The sequence below is a fragment of the Pseudophryne corroboree genome, chromosome 10 (genome assembly GCF_028390025.1).
Source record: "Pseudophryne corroboree isolate aPseCor3 chromosome 10, aPseCor3.hap2, whole genome shotgun sequence".
Lineage (NCBI taxonomy): Eukaryota > Metazoa > Chordata > Amphibia > Anura > Myobatrachidae > Pseudophryne > Pseudophryne corroboree.
The window spans coordinates 43015836-43035713 of record NC_086453.1 but is presented as its reverse complement, the minus strand read 5'-3'; the positions used below and the strand labels follow the sequence as shown (position 1 = coordinate 43035713).

Below are 19878 nucleotides of genomic sequence, written 5' to 3'. Positions count from 1 at the left end.
ACAATACATGTTTTTGCATTCTGGTATGCTGCCTGCAGTGCTGTCTACGTGTCTTAATCTGACATCTTCCCATTTGTTATAGAGTACATACAGTATATTGCTCTATACTTAAGCCAATAGCAGGTAATCACAGGTCTAACTAAAGCTAATTGGAAAACTAGTGTCTTACACTTTTGTACTCTCACACAGTCCCACGATGTCTCTGCACATGCTCAATAGTAGCATTGATTGCCCTCTTGGTACAGGGAGTGAAGCTTCCTGATGGAGTAGCAACATGGAGTCTGTCCGCTTTCAACACTTCTTACTACAGAAACTACAGGGAGAGGGATCCGGAGGCTTATTTCTGGTCTCTGTGGGTTTAGCGTGTTGACCTATTGCTTGTCAACCTAACATACCACACCCGACTGGAGACAAATTAAAAATAATAAAAATTCTTGTCTAGAGAAAATATTTAGTTTTAGAATAATGTTTCTAATAATAGACGACATGTAGATAAAAACTATGATTGTCTAGGCTGAGTTACATTAATAATTTGTGATATATTATGTATCATGATAGATGTAATATCTTTGCAGGTAATAAAACAGCAATAGAGAATGACAGTACATCTCCCAGAGGTATGTTTTGTTTTCTTTTTATGTTTTTCTTATTGCATATTTGTGTTGACCCCCAATTAAATTATTATAATTATTGATTTAAATTTTCTCTAATTCACAAATATGGGAAAATAATTCAGTTCAGTTATTACCATGATTCCATGACTGTCAGAGCTTCACTGACATACATGTAGCAATAATTGGTGCATGTGATCTGCTAAGTCAAGGTGGTGCCACGTGTACTTACCTGGCAGTCCCATCACTGGGAAAATGGCCCTGGCATCTTATACCTAGAGATACTTAGAAACTAGGGAAATGTCTCCAGCACCATTTTCCTAGAGACAGGCACATATGCTGGCACAAGGGAAGATACATAAAGGTCCTCATTAGACGCTCCTGCAGAGCTTGTTTTCTAATTGTTGTGTTAAATTGTGTTACTGTACATGTAAAGCGCTTATTTTAAATAGATTTTACATTATAGGTCATACATATAAAAGTCATACAATTGCTTCTATAAAGATTAATATCATTTGTATAAGAACAGCTGCTGCTGAAGTATTCAGTACCAGGAAGACTGAAAAAAGTCACAAAAAGCAGATAGTAAAGGGTATAAATTGCGAAGCAGGATTATTCCAGAATGTACAGGAGTGGGACATTATCTTTCTACTGTACAAGCATGTGGTTCACCCCACGTATTCTTCTGTCTCTGTGCAGAGTCACAGTTGTTATTTTAAGTGCATAAAAGGAGAAGTGTATTGAAAATGTAGTGGTTGTTCCAGGGAAACACATATGGGAAACCGAGAGACAGGATGCTGGCTGGCACAATACCAACCAATCCTGACAGCCGGAATCTCGGCAGCATGTCCCATCGATATGGCCCAGTGGCAAGCTTAGCTCACCATGGTTATATTCTCACTGAGGTAGTGGAGTGGACCCACCATCCGAGTGGGAATATCGGGCTGTGGTCAGGACTCCGACCGCTGGCATTTCCCCTGCTATCAGGATTCTGGTGTCAGTATACTGAATGCCAGGATCCTGACAGATGGTATATTACCGCATCCACTTCCAGGTCAGTGACTGGGAGATTGCTAGTAATGCACACTAAAATGGTCCTTCCAATGGGCATGTTATGGGAGTGAGGTGGGTATGTCAGGATAGTGGTTGTCTACAGAGGCCCACAGACACACACATAGGAGGCCATACTTGGAACTGTACCTACCATAGGGCTAATGCAAGTTTTGATGGTGGGACTGATGACGGTGTACAGTATAAGGATTCACCAATCGGTATTACAGCATGTGGGCATCTCAGTCCTTGCACATACAGCTGGAGTTTGCAGTGGCATTTGCGTAGAGGAGCAGATGGCCAACCACCAATGGATGCAGCTGTGGGAACTTCTGCATCCATCTCTGAATCAAGCCCTGAATGGGGTGTTTCATTCCTCCAGTACAGTGCCAATTTCTGGTTGGAAATCAGCGGCGTCCTGACACCAATAACACATTGCCTTAATTTAGGTTGTAGAAGCTGTGATATTTTTTTATCTAGTTATTATATTACTGAGAATGTTCAGGAGGTGAGGCAGAAGCAGGATGTCCAAGGGTAGGGTATCAACTGATCAGGTCATTCACTTTTAGTACAGGGCTGCCCGCTTTATGCCTCATGCCCCTAACGCTGGCGTGATTTTGGCCAATCATGACTGTTCTGATGCCGCTGAGGGAGAGCTATCAATTTTTTAAATTGTCCAAATAGCTTGGAGTAGAAAATAATTTATATAGTTCATTTATAAGGTTAATAACATGTTGGAAAGCCATAAACTTCAGTAAATATATTTTTACATGAAACATGACCCAAAATAATGACAATGTTGTTCATTTGCAACTGTATCTTCCATTTAAAGGTGCAGAATACACAATTCGTGATATAATGATTGGTGTTGCGTGTGGAATTGGCATTTTCCTTATTGTTCTTCTAATTTCAAACTTGATTAAAAGGTAAATCTTTCTATGCAGCTTAGCAATATTTGTATGTGTGTACTATACAAGTAAGATAATTATATACCAATTTAATTATACATGTGGAATCAATAAGTAAATATATATTTGGGCACGGTCCATACGGAGTTGGATGCATCAGCAATTTTTTCCCTCTGCAGATGCATCTAAGGGACTGATTCAGTATGGTTTGCAAAAGCAAAATCTTTCTCTAATGGGCAAAACCATGGGGCTAATTAAGACATGATCGGTGCTGTGCGTTTTTGCAGGTCAGGATCTGTCCGATCAGGTCTGAACTGCGCAGACACCCGATGGCCTTCTCAGCCCTGCGATTGCCTCTGCCTGATTGAGGGGGCAAGCCGGTGGTGTTTGCCCGCCATTTAGGGGGCACGGTCCGGACAATGAAGGCGTGACCAGACCGTGCGGGAGGCGGGCCACGGTGGCTGTGTGATGTCACACGCATCCACTGCGACTCTCACAGTGATGAGTAGCTCTCTGCCAGTGCACAGGAGCTGCGTTGGCCGGGAGTTACCCCTCAAGTACAAAAGCATCGCCGCTGTGCGATGCTTTTGTACTTGTGCGCGGGGGTCGGGCCTGACATGTGGGGCGGACTAGCCCTGTTCTGGGCGTCCCCCCGCTTGTCAGGGAAGCTGATCGTGGATGTGCTAACTTTTGCACATCTACGATCAGGTCTGAATTAGGGTAGGCCCCATGTGCAGTGCAGGTGGGGCAGATACAACATGTGCAGAGAGAGTTAGATAAACTGACGATAATTGCAGATTTTCGACTGCTCAAAAAATCCAGTAATAATTGAATACCCCCGTATGTGGATAGTAAATCAAGCAAAAGTTGGAAACATGTAAAAAACAAAAAGTGTAGAGCATTTGTGTCGACCATTGTCATATCTACTTTTTGAACCTGTCGACCTTAAGCACTGTCAACCTTTCATCTGCCGACCTTTTGTATCTGTCGATCTAATGCATATCGTCCTACAGTAGACACTGTCGACCTATCCATGGGAAACCGCTGCATTTACAAGGGCAATAGTAATACCTGCACACTCAGGCTAGTTTTGTGTGCATTTTCTTATAAATCCAGCCACAAGAGATTTGCAAATTTTGAGAAGAGATTTGACCAAAGCAAAGTGAACAGATATGATAGAGTTTCAAACATCTTTGAATGCTTGGAAAATATTCTAATTCTGTACTCGTGAGCTTTCACACAGGGCTGGACATCATTGACTTAGGTTATAATTCAAAAACTTTGCCTTCCTACTTTTGTAGGACTTTGGGATATAGGGATACAGACTTCAACTGTGCATTGCTGCCACGTACCAAACTCACTATTCCTTACATGGTTATGAGTGCTGCTATTCTTATACATGAAGCCTTGACAAAAAAATGGTTTTGCATTGTAGGGAAATTAAAATGAGCTTAAATGAGATAAACAAATAAACCAAAATTGTATTTTACCGCAATGTATATTAGTCTGGTTAGTTTTAATACAGGATAAGAGCCTAATTCAGACCTGATCTCTTCTCTGCGAATTTGCAGGGGTTTGCGATCAAGTAGTCGTCATCCAGACAGAGTGAATACCCGCCCCATGCAAGTCTGCGTACCCCGTGTGAAAAGCTTTGCATACGCCGGTCACCTTCAAATCCATTTGCAACTCACTCACCATCTAATGTCTGTGCAGTCTGTACCTAGCCCAGGACATACTCCTACAGTGTGAAAGAAACAGGCTGATGGGGCCGGAGCTGATGTCACACACCCTCCCTGAAAATACTTGGGAACGCCTGCGATTTTCCTGACACTCCCAGAAAATGAGAAACAATTTATAAATGGTTTACAGAAGACTCTTGTGTGGGTGCACTCTTGTTTTTATTCAGTTTAGATAGGTAAATATTAAATCTAACATTCCACCAAAGTTAATTGGTCAAAGAAAAAACAGATTATCAACATATAAATATATATATATATTTAGAAAATAAATACAGGTTGAGTATTCCATATCCAAATATTTCGAAATAAGGAATATTTCGAAATACCGAATTTTTTGAGTGAGATAGTGAAATGTTTGTTTTCTGATAGCGCAGTATACACAAACTTTGTTTAATACACACAGTTATAAAAAATATTGTATTAAATGACCTTCAGGCTGTGTGTATAAAGTGTATATGAAACATAAAGGAATTGTGTGAATGTATACACTTTGTTTAATGCACAGAATTATTAAAATATTGGATAAAATGACCTTCAGGCTGTGTGTATAAGGTGTATATGAAACATAAATGCATTCTGTGCTTAGATTTGGGTCCCATCACCATGATATCTCATTATGGTATGCAATTATTCCAAAATACGGAAAAATCCGATATCCAAAATACTTCTGGTCCCAAGCATTTTGGATAAGGGATACTCAACCTGTAAAATAAAATTGAAATGTTCTGGTTAGTCTATAATAATAGACTGGTAGGGAGCTGTAGACACTTTTGCTCTACAACTGACTCCTACCAACCCAGCACAAGCAATGCTTGTGTTTATGGGACCTCATGGGGTCATTATTGACCGGACTATTAGTGTCAGGAGTACTGATCCTATTCAGAAAAATAGATATACTTCCAGCTCTCTATAGTATTTTGTAATTGTATATTAGTTTGGTAGGTTTTAGTGAGCTTAACAAGTGTCGTAGAAGAAAAGTAGTTAAAGATTTGCAGAGAGGAAGAAAGAAGGAAAAAATAAAGAAAGAAAAATGGTGATCCTGCTGTTGATGTGCAGTCGGGATAGGTCAGGAATTATAACACCAGGTATATCTGAGGGTCCCCCCTTCAGGTATTGACCCAGCCCATCACTGCTTCGCTTCCAAGATCAGACGAGATTGGGCTCTGCCGGTGAGGAATGGTAGTAATTTGTTGGACACAAATTACTGACTCACCAATGAGAGTGCACCTAGTAGAGATATGTAGAGGGAGAAAAGGTTTCGGATCTGCTGTCTATGTTAGACATAGGGTTACCCCTTTGAATCATAGATGAGAGTCCACTGAAAAATTAGGAAATAGTAAAGAGAATTGAAAAAAAAAATGGATCTGTATTCTATAGATGCAGATCTAAAAGGTGGGTAAGAAAGGAGGGTTGGATAGAGCAATAGAGGGTATACACATATGACTATTTGGTACCTTCCTCCACATTAGTAGACACCAATACTTGTATTGCTGTATTGAACATATTTGTCCAAAAATGCTGGTCACTCAGGCAGAAGTATGTCTTAAGAAAACCACAATACCAAGATTGCAATGGGTGCTAACAGAAATAGTGCACTATATTAAATTAACCTGTCAGGTTATGCTCAAATAATAAGTACTATATTCATCTGTTGAAAGAAAACAGATAGAAAACACTATTGTCATGGGGCTCTCAAACTAATGCACCGTATTCAGGAAAGTCTATCAGATCAGAATCCAAGATGTTAAATGGGCTTAGGATATTCACTGAAGATAACAGGTAAGTACAAATATTTATAACATCACAAATATCTGGAGACTCCCTAGAAAGTTCCAAGTTTGATTGAAACTTTCTAGGGAGTCTCCAGACATTTTTCCCCCATTTTTTCTATTTTTTCTCTTTACTATTCCCTAATTTTTCAGTGGATTCTCATCTATGATTCAGAGGGGTAACCCTATGTCTAACATAGACAGCAGATCCAAAACCTTTTCTCCCTCTACATATCTCTACTTGGTGCACCCTCATTGGTGAGTCGGTAATTTGTATCCAACAACTTACTACCATACCTCACCAGCAGAGCCCGATTTTGGGGGTAATTCCAAGTTGATCGCAGCAGGAATTTTGTTAGCAGTTGGGCAAAACCATGGTGGTCATTCCGAGTTGTTCGCTCGCAAGCTGCTTTTAGCAGCTTTGCACACGCACCTACTGGGAGTGAATCTTAGCTTATCAAAATTGCGAACGAAAGATTAGGAAAATAGTGAATAGACACTTCTTAGCAGTTTCTGAGTAGCTCCAGACTTACTCGGCATCTGCGATCAGTTCAGTGCTTGTCGTTCCTGGTTTGACGTCACAAACACACCCAGCGTTCGCCCAGACACTCCCCCGTTTCTCCAGCCACTCCCGCGTTTTTCCCAGAAAGGGTAGCATTTTTTCGCACACACCCATAAAACGGCCTGTTTCTGCCCAGAAACACCCGCTTCCTGTCAATCACATTACGATCACCAGAATGAAGAAAAAACCTTGTAATGCCGTGAGTAAAATACCTAACTGCATAGCAAATTTACTTGGCGCAGTCGCACTGCGGACATTGCGCATGCGCATTAGCGACTAATCGCTCCGTTGCGAAAGAAAAATAACGAGCGAACAACTCGGAATGACCACCCATGTGCACTGCAGGGGAGGCAGATATAACGTGCAGTGAGAGTTAGATTTGGGTGGGTTATTTTATTTCTGTGCAGGGAAAATACTGGCTTCTTTATTTTTATACTGCAAATTAGATTGCAGATTGAACACACCACACCCAAATCTAACTCTCTCTGCACATGTTAAATCTGCCTCCCCTGCTGTGCACATGGGCCCTCATTCCGAGTTGTTCGCTCGGTATTTTTCATCGCATCGCAATGAAAATCCGCTTAGTACGCATGCGCAATGTTCGCACTGCGACTGCGCCAAGTAACTTTGCTATGAAGAAAGTAATTTTACTCACGGCTTTTTCATCGCTCCGGCGATCGTAATGTGATTGACAGGAAATGGGTGTTACTGGGCGGAAACACGGCGTTTTAGGGGCGTGTGGCTGAAAACGCTACCGTTTCCGGAAAAAAACGCAGGAGTGGCCGGAGAAACGGTGGGAGTGCCTGGGCGAACGCTGGGTGTGTTTGTGACGTCAACCAGGAATGACAAGCACTGAACTGATCGCACAGGCAGAGTAAGTCTGAAGCTACTCCAAAACTGCTACGAGGTTTGTGATCGCAATATTGCGATTACTTCGGTCGCACTTTTAAGAAGCTAAGATACACTCCCAGTAGGCGGCGGCTTAGCGTGTGTAACTCTGCTACATTCGCATTGCGACCGATCAACTCGGAATGAGGGCCCTGGTTTTGACCAACTGCTAACAAAATTCCTGCTGCGATCAACTTGGAATTACCCTCTTTGTCCGATCTTGGAAGCAAGGCGGTGATGGGCTGGGTCAGTACCTGAAGGGGGGACCCTCAGAGAATACCTGGTGTTTTAATTCCTGACCTATCCCGACTGCACACCAACAGCAGGATCACCATTTTTCTTTCTCTACTTTTTCCTTCTTTTTTCCTCTCTGCAAATCTTTAACTACTTTTCTTCTACGACACTTGTTAAGCTCACTAAAGCCTACCAAACTAATATACAATTACAAAATAGTATAGAGAGCTGAAAGTATATCTATTTTTCTGAATAGTATCAGTACTCCTGATACTAATAGTCCGGTCAATAATGACCCTATGAGGTCCAATTAACACAAGCATTGCTTGTGCTGGGTTGGTAGGAGTCAGTTGTAGAGCAATAATGTCTACATCTCCCTACCAGTCTATTATTATAGACTAACCAGAACATTTCAATTTTATTTTATATCTAAATATATATATATATATATATATATATTGATATATTGATAATCTGTTTTTTCTTTGACCAATTAACTTTGGTGGATTGTTAGAGTTTGGATTAATTTTAAACTTTAAGTAATAAATGTTATGTTTTAATATTTACCTATCTAAACTGAATAAAAACAAGAGATGAGCGGATTCGGTTTTACTCGGTTTTACTCGGTTCTCAAAACCGACCCTTATTGGCTATCCAAAACACGTGACATCCGTGAGCCAATTAGATGCCGTTTTGAGAACCGAGTAAAACCGAGTAAAACTGAACCCGCTCATCTCTAGCACCCACACAAGAGTCTTCTGTAAGCCAATTGTTTCTAGTTTTCTCTCTGACTCTGGGTGCACCACCAGGCACTATTATCAGAGATTGCAAATTTTCACAACAGCGATCAGGACTGTATTAAGCCCTAAGGGGTCTATTTACTAAGCCTTGGATGGAGATAAAGTCGCTGGAGATAAAGTACCAGCCAATCGGCTCCTAACTGCTATGTCACAGGCTGTGTTTGAAAAATGACAGGAGCCGATTGGCTGGTACTTTATCTCCAGCTACTTTTATCTCCATCCAAGGCTTAGTAAATAGACCCCATAGTCACATGACAATAGCTGGTGGAAAAACAACGTTGATTGTATGTTCTAATGTATTATTGGTGTTATTAGAAGGGGGAAAGTCACTAATAAAACAGCGTATAAGCCCACTGAGGAGCAACCACCCACCGAGGAGCAAACAGAGGATCCCAACCAGGTGTACATGAATGTCGAAGTATTTGAGAAAAGACCTGAGGTGAGTGGAGCGATGGAAATGTCCATTATTTACCAACTTCTCTGTATCAATTGAATTACTGCTGTCTAAATGTAGTGATATATTTTACATTTATTCACTAAAGGTTGTACACATGCTTTACTGATGGGTGGTATTATATCACTGTTTGGTTCTAATAATAATATGACACGCCAGTCGAACGTGTACATAAGCCCAGTACACACTAGGTGAAGCCCGCCAACGCCGATATTGGCAGCGGCGACGGGGACCCGGTAGGGTGCCGGCAGCGGCAAGTGCATACACAGTTGCCGATGCCGGCGGTGAAGGAAGCAATGGCGGGTGTCAGTGGGGGGGAACGACAGCCATGCATCATCGTTAACGAGGACCTCCCTTGTCTGTACATGTTCAGACAAGGGAGGAGGTCATTAACGATGGGCGGGAGCACGCATCGTTAATGACACTGAGTGTACACACTGGACGAGATTGTGAAAGATCTCGCTCGGATCGGCCCTTCTGATCGAGATCTTTCACTTTCTCGTCTAGTGCGTATGGGGCTATAGATTGATAAATGTGGATAGATCTGTTCAGAAATAATCCTATTTTTCATCCTAAATATTTTTACAGTTTTGATAGTCATTCATTTACTTTGTTAAATGTGGAATTAGTGGTGTGGAAGATATATGGTAATTAGATAACCAGTAATTTGGTCAACCCATATGGCCAACGTGTATTAGGTTGACAGGGTCAAAAGGTTGACAGTGTGAAGAGGTAGACGTGGAATAGATAGACATTAGAAAAGTAGACGGGTACAAGAGGTCACCAGGGTCTACAGGTTGACATGAAAATGGTTGACACAAAATAGGTTGACAAAAGTTATGAGTGCAGTGGTACAAAAGGGAATGAATTATAAGCATTAGTGAGGTCCTCTACCAAAGGCACACTTATACATAGGTTCCACAAAGAATTGCTGTACAAGAAGATGGCCTCCCATGTGAGTGATAAATTCTGTATATAATAAAAGCTCAAACAACAGATACTGTGTGATCTTCTGGTATGGCGAGAGCCACATGCACCACGTCTGAGGACAGTTTAATAATCCCACCATAGAGCATAGTAGACGTAGAGCTTCTGATTTTACATTATTTTTTATATATGATATTTCTAAAATATTTTTTGTTCAGTAGATCGAAGAATCGGGTGCACAGCTGAATTTAAATAGCATCACAGCTGACCAAGAAGACATGCATTACTCCACCATAGACTTTCCTGGTGCACCCTCTAGAGTCACCGCAAGAGAACCAAAGACGGAATATGCAGAAATAAAGCCCAACAGATTGTGCCAGGGATCCACCACTCATGATCCTTCTCAGACTCTACAATGATGAAATCTCTCATTGTGTATTTGGTTACCCATCATCCTAAACACCCATCACGTATTATTTATATTTGACATCACAAAATGATTAGCATGCTGTAATACAATTGAGTTACTATGTTCTCCAAAATGTTTATGCTGCATACAGTAGCAATATCCCATTAAGTGTGAATACTGGAATTACAAGGTTTGAAAATTGCAACTCAAATCAATTTAAAAACAAGGCTGCAAAAGAATGATGAGAAAATGTGGTGAGAGAATACATCTATCTTGCAGGACCAAAATCAGGTAGTACATTATTAATTTTGTTTATTTCTACTGCACCGCCGTAGTGTTGTGAGACAACAATGTCAACCACTGTGCACCCATGCTATCCCAGTACAAATACTGTAAGTTTCTGGAATTATTTGGTCCCATTTTTCAATACAAAAAGTGCTTAATATTGTTTTTTCTCCAAGATAGGCTACATTTTTAGAATATATCCAAATTATTTGGAATAAAAAAAAATGTATGTAAGAGGAATGAAAAAATGCTAAATGTATGTACTAAAAAATTACATAAAAGTAATCTAAGCCCTTGAAGGTTCATTCACTACCACCATGCTGTGTTTAGGTTCATTGTTTAAAGGGGGTCATTCCGAGTTGTTCGCTAGCTGCATTCGTTCGCTGTGCAGCGATGAGGCAAAAAACGGCACTTCTGCGCATGCGTATGCGGCGCAATGCGCACGCGCGACGTACTATTACAACGGCCGATGTAGTTTCACACAAGGTCTAGCAAAGCTTTTCAGTCGCACTGCTGGCAGCAGAGTGATTGACAGGAAGTGGGCGTTTCTGGGTTTCAACTGATCGTTTTCAGGGAGTGTTCGAAAAAACGCAGACGTGGCAGGAAAAATGCAGGCTTGGCTGGGGGAACGCAGGGCGTGTTTGTGATGTCAAAACAGGAACTGAACAGTCTGAAGTGATCGCAAGCGCTGAGTAGGTTTTGAGCTACTCTGAAACTGCACAAAATTATTTTGTTGCCGCTCTGCGATCCTTTTGTTCGCACTTCTGCTGAGCTAAAATACACTCCCAGTGGGCGGCGGCATAGCGTTTGCACGGCTGCTAAAAACTGCTAGCGAGCGAACAACTCGGAATGACCACCAATGTCTATGGAAACTATTTGTAAATGTTGGCCTCTCTACATTTTAATTTATTATGGCACTTATTATTTTCTTTACTATAAGAATTAATATTATTATTACTATTGTGATCACTGTGTTTTAATACTCTGTTATTGCTATATGTTTAAAGTAGAGAATAGTTGTTTAATTTTGTAGTGTAACAAAACTTTAATGTACTCATTAAAGTTTTGAAGACTAAAAAAAATATGGACTGGTCCATAATGAATAATGTTATTAATGATATACAGTAGGTGGGGAAGAGACATGGAGGCATAATTACTAAACAGCAGATTTTCAAAGTAGCCATTTCTAGGTGACTTTGACCATTAGATTTAAAAGACCTATAACAAGAGATACTAAAAATAATTGCAAACTCAGATTATAACAATAAACAATTTCCCCTATTTGAAAGAATATATGCAATATACTGTAAATTACGTTACACACGGAATATAGATTGTGTGTGTGGGGGGGGGGGGGGAGGCAGGGCCGGATTAAGGTATGTGGGGGCCCTGGACAACAAACTTGTTGGGGGGCCCCTATCAATAAAAGTGATATAATAACGATGTTATAAAAATAAAGTATATATACATGTGTATATATAATATATATACTATATAGTATACAAACACAGCACTGTGTCTGACTGCTGTGTGCTACAGCCAGACACAGTACTGTGTTTGTATACTATATAGTATATATATAATATTAATAACGTGGAATTCACAAGAAATAACACTCAGGGGCACCCCAGGCCCCTCAATGCTGTAGGCAGCTGAGCTGCTGCACCACAGGGGGTAGCGGTGGGGGGGGGGGGGGGCGCCACAGAAAACAAAGCAGCTCTAGTCTCAGCCAATCACTCACACACAGCCGGCGCCGCTGAGGAAGGAGCTGAGAGTAAAATGGTGCCGCCTCACTCTCAGTTCCTGGACACCACAGAAATGCCAGCGGCGGTGACTGAAATCCCACAAGAGTCTCTGACGTCTGCACTCTGCAGCAGCAGCTCAGGGGACGGAGCTGGCCAGCGGCCGCGTACTGGGGAAATCGGCAGGACAGCCATAAGAAATTGTGGGGCCCAGGACTGACAAAATAGGCAGGCTCCCCCATGGCTGGGATTAGGGTCAGGGCAAGAGGAAAACTGGTTGTGAGGGGCACAGGGGAAAGGTGGGTGGTGGGGACACAGTAGTTGCAGGCAAAGGAAGGAGGGAAAAGAAAAAAATCACACAGGTGATTGATGGGGTGGGTAGAGGGGCATGGAGACAGAGACAGTGGTAACTGGAGGGGCCAGGCATGGAGACATACACTGTTGGTGAATTATGGGGGGAAGGGGATGATGACATGGAGACATACACACTGCTGGTGATTGGGAAGGCAGGGCTTGCTCTGAGGGGGGACACGGAGACAGTACTCTGGATGGGTGGTGGTCAGAGTAGTGTCTGAGCAGGACATGGAGCTATATATATATATATATATATATACACAGTATGGCTGGGGGGGCCTGAGTGGGACACTGAGACAGAGTGATTGAGCAGTCTGTGCCCTGAATTGCAGCTCACCTGCTTGAAGCAGATCTAACAGGCCGGTGTGTTACTGCTTGGAGTGGAGTCACTTCTGCTGCCCCAGACTCTTGATTTTCATAATGTTATCTTCAGAGAGGGGGCCCGGGTGGCAGCAGCAGTGTAGATAGGTGCAACCACCTCATTGCAGCTGCAGTGCAGGCAGTCATACATTGCTCGCAGCCGGCTCCTAATGTGAAATGCCGCTAGCGCTGCACCGCTATATCTGCCTATACTGCAGCTGCAATCAGCGGTGGTGGGCTCAAAGAAGGGCTAGCAGTGGCGGGCACAATGGAGGGGGAGAGTGTGGGGGCCCCTGGACGACTGCCCCTGTTGCCCCTAGTTGGATCCGGCCATATGGGGGGGTCATGTGTATTGTCTCCCAATCTGTACTAAAGCAACAGAAAATAATAAAGGACAATCTGTGCTATAGAAAAAGATAATACAATAGATATTAATAAGATATGACAGAGATCACTTAGGAAATACACATTTTAAATACATTTTTAGCAAATATACAGTAAATAAGAATCCTAAAAATGTCAATAAACCATACAAATGTAATATGTAAATATTTTGTACTAATTATATAAAAATGTGTAAAAAGGTTACAACTATTATGAATGGTAAATTAAAGTGCCGTTGATTCCAAATCTAGTAGTCTGGAACAGCTTCCTGTAAAGAAATATTAGCAGACATTCTATTGTAATATCATTAGAACACAGTGTTCCATAAAAGGGAGCAGTATTAGATATGTCCGAATTTACAATCTCATCCTCAGATGTATGTACTATCCCCAATCCAATTCTGGTACAATTATATGGCAGTATACAGTATATACTGTAATAAATCCTAGATGGAAAAATAGATCAATAAAGCCGCTGCATTCAAGGGTCCATTAGGGAGATACTAGTAGTTTTCAACCATAAATAAAATGGCTTCTGATACGTTTCATCTCAAGCAATTACTTTATCAAAGACTAATCATGGTACAATTGATTGTTAGTGCAAGATCAGCATGCCTAGTGATAAACAGTCCATCTTCTCCCCTATAATGTTTTCTCATTGTGCATATTTTACTACTCTTTGTCAAAATCACTGTTTAGAAATGATTTTAATAAACTGCAGCAATGATTTTAATCTGAAGTACAAATAAAGATTTATTTTATTTAAACTGCAAGATAAACTGTGATTTTTCCACTTTCTTTGGCAGTTAGCAGGTGTGAAGCCAGTCTTCCTTTACCCAGGGTAATATCTCCTCTCTATAAATCCTTACGTATAGTAAATAATTTAAGACCATCATTGGCACCAATCCTCCCTTAGTGGCATAATAATAATAATAATAATAATAATATGTAAACTGGTGTTTTCACACCCTTTTCACATTCATTTAGTATCACCGAAATGATGAAAGGGTTTTTATTTTAAATGTGCATTTTTTTTTAGTATGCAGATCACATTTCACATACCCATAATGGAACATGTGATCTGTTTCAGATTTACTAAAGACTAATTGCTGAATAAATATGACAGGAGCCTCACAAAAATAACACCATCTCCCATTAGCTTTCTAGAAGGTTTTGATCTTTTTCATCTACACCTGCTCTGCCATTCTGGTATGCTGACAGAGCATAGCCCGGAGTCAGTGGAGTCAAACTCGGTCCTCAGGTCACCTTGCACAGATGTTTTTGTTTTTTTTACTCATTGACACAGATGGATACACAGATGGAGCTAATTATTTCTCTTGTGATTCTGTGAGCAGACCTGGAAAACATGAACTGTTTGGGGTCCTGACAACCAAGATTAAGAAACTACAGTACATTATAATGTGTTTGGCAAAGATTGATAGATTATGCCTGGGATAAAAAGATGGTATCACAGTGCAGTACAAATAATAGTTGAGGTATTCACATGAGTTCCTCTCCCAATGGAGCTTATAGTCTTTATTCCCTATCACATGGACACATGGGTGTAGATTAATAGATAATGTCCAGTTAGACAATCAGGTCAACATGCATTAGATCGACAGTGACAATAGGTTGACAGTGGCAATAGGTTGACAGGTAAATGGTTGCTTATAGTTGACAGGTTCATAAGATCTACATGGAAATGGTCAACACACAAATTGTCTACATATTTTTTTGTTATTTTAGCCCAAAACTAACCCTAACCTAGTGCCTCACCCTAACCATCCCCCTAGTGCCTAACCCTAACTATCCCCCTAGTGCCTAACCCTAACCATCCCCTGGTGTCTATCCATCCCTTCCTGTAGGCCAGCCCTAATCACCCTCCTAGTGCCTAACCCTAATCACCCTTATGTTGCTTAACCATCACACCTCCTGTAGGCCTTCCCTAACCATCCCCTTTGCTGCCTAACCCTAACTGTCCCTCCAACAGCCTAACCCTCTCCTTTGTGCCTAATCTTAGCCCTAATTTTAAACCTAACCCTAAAAATGTTGAAAAAACATGTCTGGACCATTTCTGTGTCAACCATTTCCATGTTGACCTTTTGAACATGTCAACATTAAGCACTGTTGATCATTAATTTGTCATTTAGTCACTGTCAGATCTTTTGCCACTATCCACCTAATGCATATCGATGTTGTTGACATTTTGATTGTCAACTTGGACATTGTCAATCTTTCAACTGGATATCTGGACACATATACATATTAAGGTTGATTGTATTTTTTGTCAAAAACCAATCAACCTACTGGTACAGTATGTTTGTGGAGTGTGGCAGGAAACTGCAGCACCTGATTTCAGATTGATCTCTTGCGATAAGAATAGGATGATTGATAATGATGATGCATTGATAATGAGGACGATGATTTGAACAAGCATATTAATAGCATAACTATGTACAACTCTGCATACAGTAGAATATATGCATTTAGTTCTGTGCATGCAGTGTGAGGTTAATTGAGGACAACTTGTGTATGATTCTGAATGTGCCGGTGTGTAAACCTCAAAGCTAGGAAAAATTATTTATCATTAACCACCAACTCTGTTCCCCGATTCTAACTTATTACTTGCCATCAGATGTGTCTCAGTTGCCGCATTTCACATAATATAATGCAGACTACTAACTCTTCTTGTAAATAATTTAACTTAACAGAGAGCAAAAACTGCAGTTTCACCACTTTGAATAAAATATACATTTGCAAATTACTCAAACATGTTCCTGAAAATGGCATACACGGTCATTTGCCTGTATTTGGTTATGCTAACAGCCACCATAGTACAATGTCTCTGTTGTAAATACATGATTACTAATTGGTGAGACAATTTGACCATATCAATCAAAAGTAAGTGTCAAGCATGTGGTTAGCAGTTGTAGCCATTTTGTTTTACTCTATCATAATCTAAATTATATAAAATAAACTTCATAAAAAGTTCTAAATAAATTCACATACATTCATAATTTAAGACATCTCAAGAACTGTTAGTAAAATATATAAACATATTGAAATCATGAAGGCAGACATTTTCTGTTATGATTTCAAAATATCATTGTACATCTTGCCATAACAACAAGACCATAGAACCATAAATACATAATAAATACCTATAAAGATACACATACTAAATTAGAAATTATAACAGTATACATTATACTGTAAGAGGCTTCATTAATGTTCTACTAAAATAGTCCTAAATAACAATATTTAATGAGCAGTACTTAAAATGTAAGACTTAAAAACATCAATAGAAATTTTGACCTAAACAGAAATCATAGAATAATAACTTGTACTAAAATATTTAATGGACAATACAAAAGTAATGAGTATCATAGGTATCACAGGTATATAACATTGAAAATGTATCTAAAAATTCTAAATAATATTATAAAAATGGGAACTTTGAAAATCCAGAACATTTCTCTTATGTTAGTTTTTTAATGAAGATTCAGTACTAACTTGTCTCAATTCATAAATTGGAGCTGGTATTTGCAAATTTACTTACGTTACAGTATCCACATTTAAAATATTCAGTTACCTTATTAATCTATAAACTTTTTTGTTTATTTATATTAGTATGCAAATCACTTTGGGCTATGATATATTTCAGATATTTGGCCTTTCTGAAGGGGATGCAGTTAATTTCCCGAACGACGGGATCTTGGTGGTGGTCAAAATACCAACGCTGGAATCCCGACAGCAGGGAAAATGGCGACGGTCGAAATCTTATTTCTCACGAAAAAACATTATTACTACAATTCTATTATATGCAACAAAATTGCAAGAATACAATATAAAGCCTGTAACATTTTCCCCGGATCCAATGAATCAGTAGCAATGTTTCAGTAGAGTCTAGCACATAATCTCCATTTTAAAATATTAAAAAATACATTTATTTCCTTGTATCTAAAAATTATTGCCAGTATATCATCACAAAGAAATCAGCCAACTATGTATGTTACAGCTTTTATATCAGGGGTGGGGAACCTTTGGTCCTCCAGCTGTGGTTGAACTACAACATACCAGCATGCCCTGCTACAGTTTTGCTATTTGGCCATGCTAAAACTGTTGCAGGGCATGCTGGGATGTGTCGTTCAACAACAGCTGGAGGACCGAAGGTTCCCCATCCCTGTTTTATATGATAGCTTACAGCATTCCTATAAAATATATCTAGTGGCCATTAAACTGAATTCAAAACTCTGTAATACGCAATGGATGAATATGTAATTGAATTGGTGCATTTAAAAATAAAAATAAAATAATGTTAGGTCTACTATTCAGTTCTCCATCTGGTGTTCCATACTCAAGCCACTCTTTCCATATATAATGCAAAACTACCTTGCTTCTCTTTGTACCCTACATACTGTGCACCAAAGCCTTCTGAGACTACCTCTCACTGCAGCCCCCATCTTTCTTTTCCCCGCGTGTTGTTGGTCCCTTGTGCTGTCACCAAATTACCATGTACATCACAGTCATGCACTTACTTGTCATGTAGTGGCCAATAGTAGGTACCAACCTGACATCTCTATCACTGTTGAAAACTCGACTATCTACCCTACCCCACAAGCTTGCTGCCTAGGTATCATCCTTGACTCTGATCTGTCCTTTGTTCCCCACATTCAATCTGTCTCAAGATCATGTTACATGCATCTTAAAAACATCCAAAATACGACCATACCTTACACAAGACACTGCTAAAACTCTAATCCACGCTCTCATTATCTCCCGCATTGATTATTGCAATAGTCTCCTAACTGGTCTTCCCAAAACGAGACTCTCACCACTACAATTCATTCTAAATGCAGCTGCGAGGCTAATCTTCCTCGCTAGATGTTCATCGTCTGCAGATCCACTCTGTCAGTACCTCCATTTGTTACCTGTATTCTACCGTATTCAATATAAAATACTTTTACTCACACACAAGGCCATTAACCAAACTACACAAACGTACATCACTTTGCTTATCTCAAAATATTTCCCAACCCGACCTCTTCGCTCTTCACAAGACCTGCGTCTCTCATCCACACTCATTACTTGCTCCCACTCACGATTGCAAGACTTTCATCGGGCTGCACCCACTCTGTGGAATGCCTTACCACGCGCAATAAGACTCTCCTCCAGTCTCCAAACCTTCAAGTGTTCCCTGAAAACTCACCTCTTTAGGCAAGCATATCAAACTCCAGAACCGCCCACATAACTTTCATAAACCTTCCTATCAAATTGCATCCACTCTGCACAGTCCACACATATCCTCACATGTCATCTCATTCTTCACTTTCCCTTCCACCCCCCCAAACCCCGGTTCATCATTGCTGTGTGACCATATCATACAGCCCACCAAGAACCTTTGCAATCTGGCGGACAACTATTCAATAGATCGCACCTTTCCTTGTGTATACATGCCTATTTCCCTATAGATTGTAAGCTTGCGAGAAGGGCCTTCCTACCTCTATCACTTTTTGTCACCCAGTTTGTTATACCATTGTTATTTCCAATTGTAAAGCGCAACGGAATCTGCTGCGCTATATAAGACTCTGTTAATACATAAATAGTGGCTCTGTATGGTTCAGTTCTGAGGAAGGAATGAGGTTACCAGGGATATGAGGTGAGATCATGTTTGGGGGGCTTTATATGACATCACTGTAAGGATTAGAAGCCTCCTTCAGCTCTCATTGATTGGCTTCCCACTGCATTTACTGTGGCCAACGACTGACCTCCGAATAGGTCAGGCCATTTTCTTTGAGGGTGCTCTCTAGTTAGACCAACCAAATGGGATGAAAGTGCTAATGAATTAAATAAAACACAATTATGTTTGTAAAATTGCAGCCAATGGCCAAGTACCCATCACCAAGGAACTAACAAAGAAAGGGGTGACCACCTAGCTACTCTAATTGTGAATGAAAAACAATTGCAGGGATTGGACAGTATACTTTGTCTTCCTCTTGGCCACAAGGCATGTCTACATTGTGTGACACCGGAGACAGACGGCCGGGTTCAGAGACCAATCAAGCTTCCACAGGCAGTGGGGATTACCAAGGATTCATCCAATGCACCTGTGGGCCAGGTTGGACCTGAGTTATAATTAAACCAGAAAGCTGTGTTTGGAGTGTTAAAATACATTTTTAGTAAAAGTACTGTAATCTAGTCCTTGGCTAGTGTGAAGCATATCTATCATAGTTTTCATGTTATCTGATTGCATAAAAATAACAGGATTTTCTAGTGTAGGAATAATGTTGAAACACGAAAAGCAATCAGGAATTCAGCAGCAATCTGGTAAAAAAGCAAAAACTCAAACAAAAAATAAACTGTTTAATTTCAGTTTAATAACAAATTATGTTGCAATTGCTGT

General features: G+C 40.3%; 1 protein-coding gene across 1 annotated transcript in view; it reads left to right on the top strand.

The window, feature by feature from the left end:
* LOC134965159 (sialic acid-binding Ig-like lectin 5) overlaps positions 1-12111 on the top strand; it is a 55439-nt gene extending 43328 nt beyond the window's left edge. The window contains exons 8-11 of the mRNA XM_063941680.1: positions 576-617; positions 2494-2587; positions 8877-9000; positions 10164-12111. Of these exons, the coding sequence (XP_063797750.1) occupies positions 576-617; positions 2494-2587; positions 8877-9000; positions 10164-10361 (458 nt within the window). The 3' untranslated portion in view covers positions 10362-12111. The remainder of the gene's footprint in view (positions 1-575; positions 618-2493; positions 2588-8876; positions 9001-10163) is intronic.
* Positions 12112-19878: the final 7767 nt, after the last annotated feature.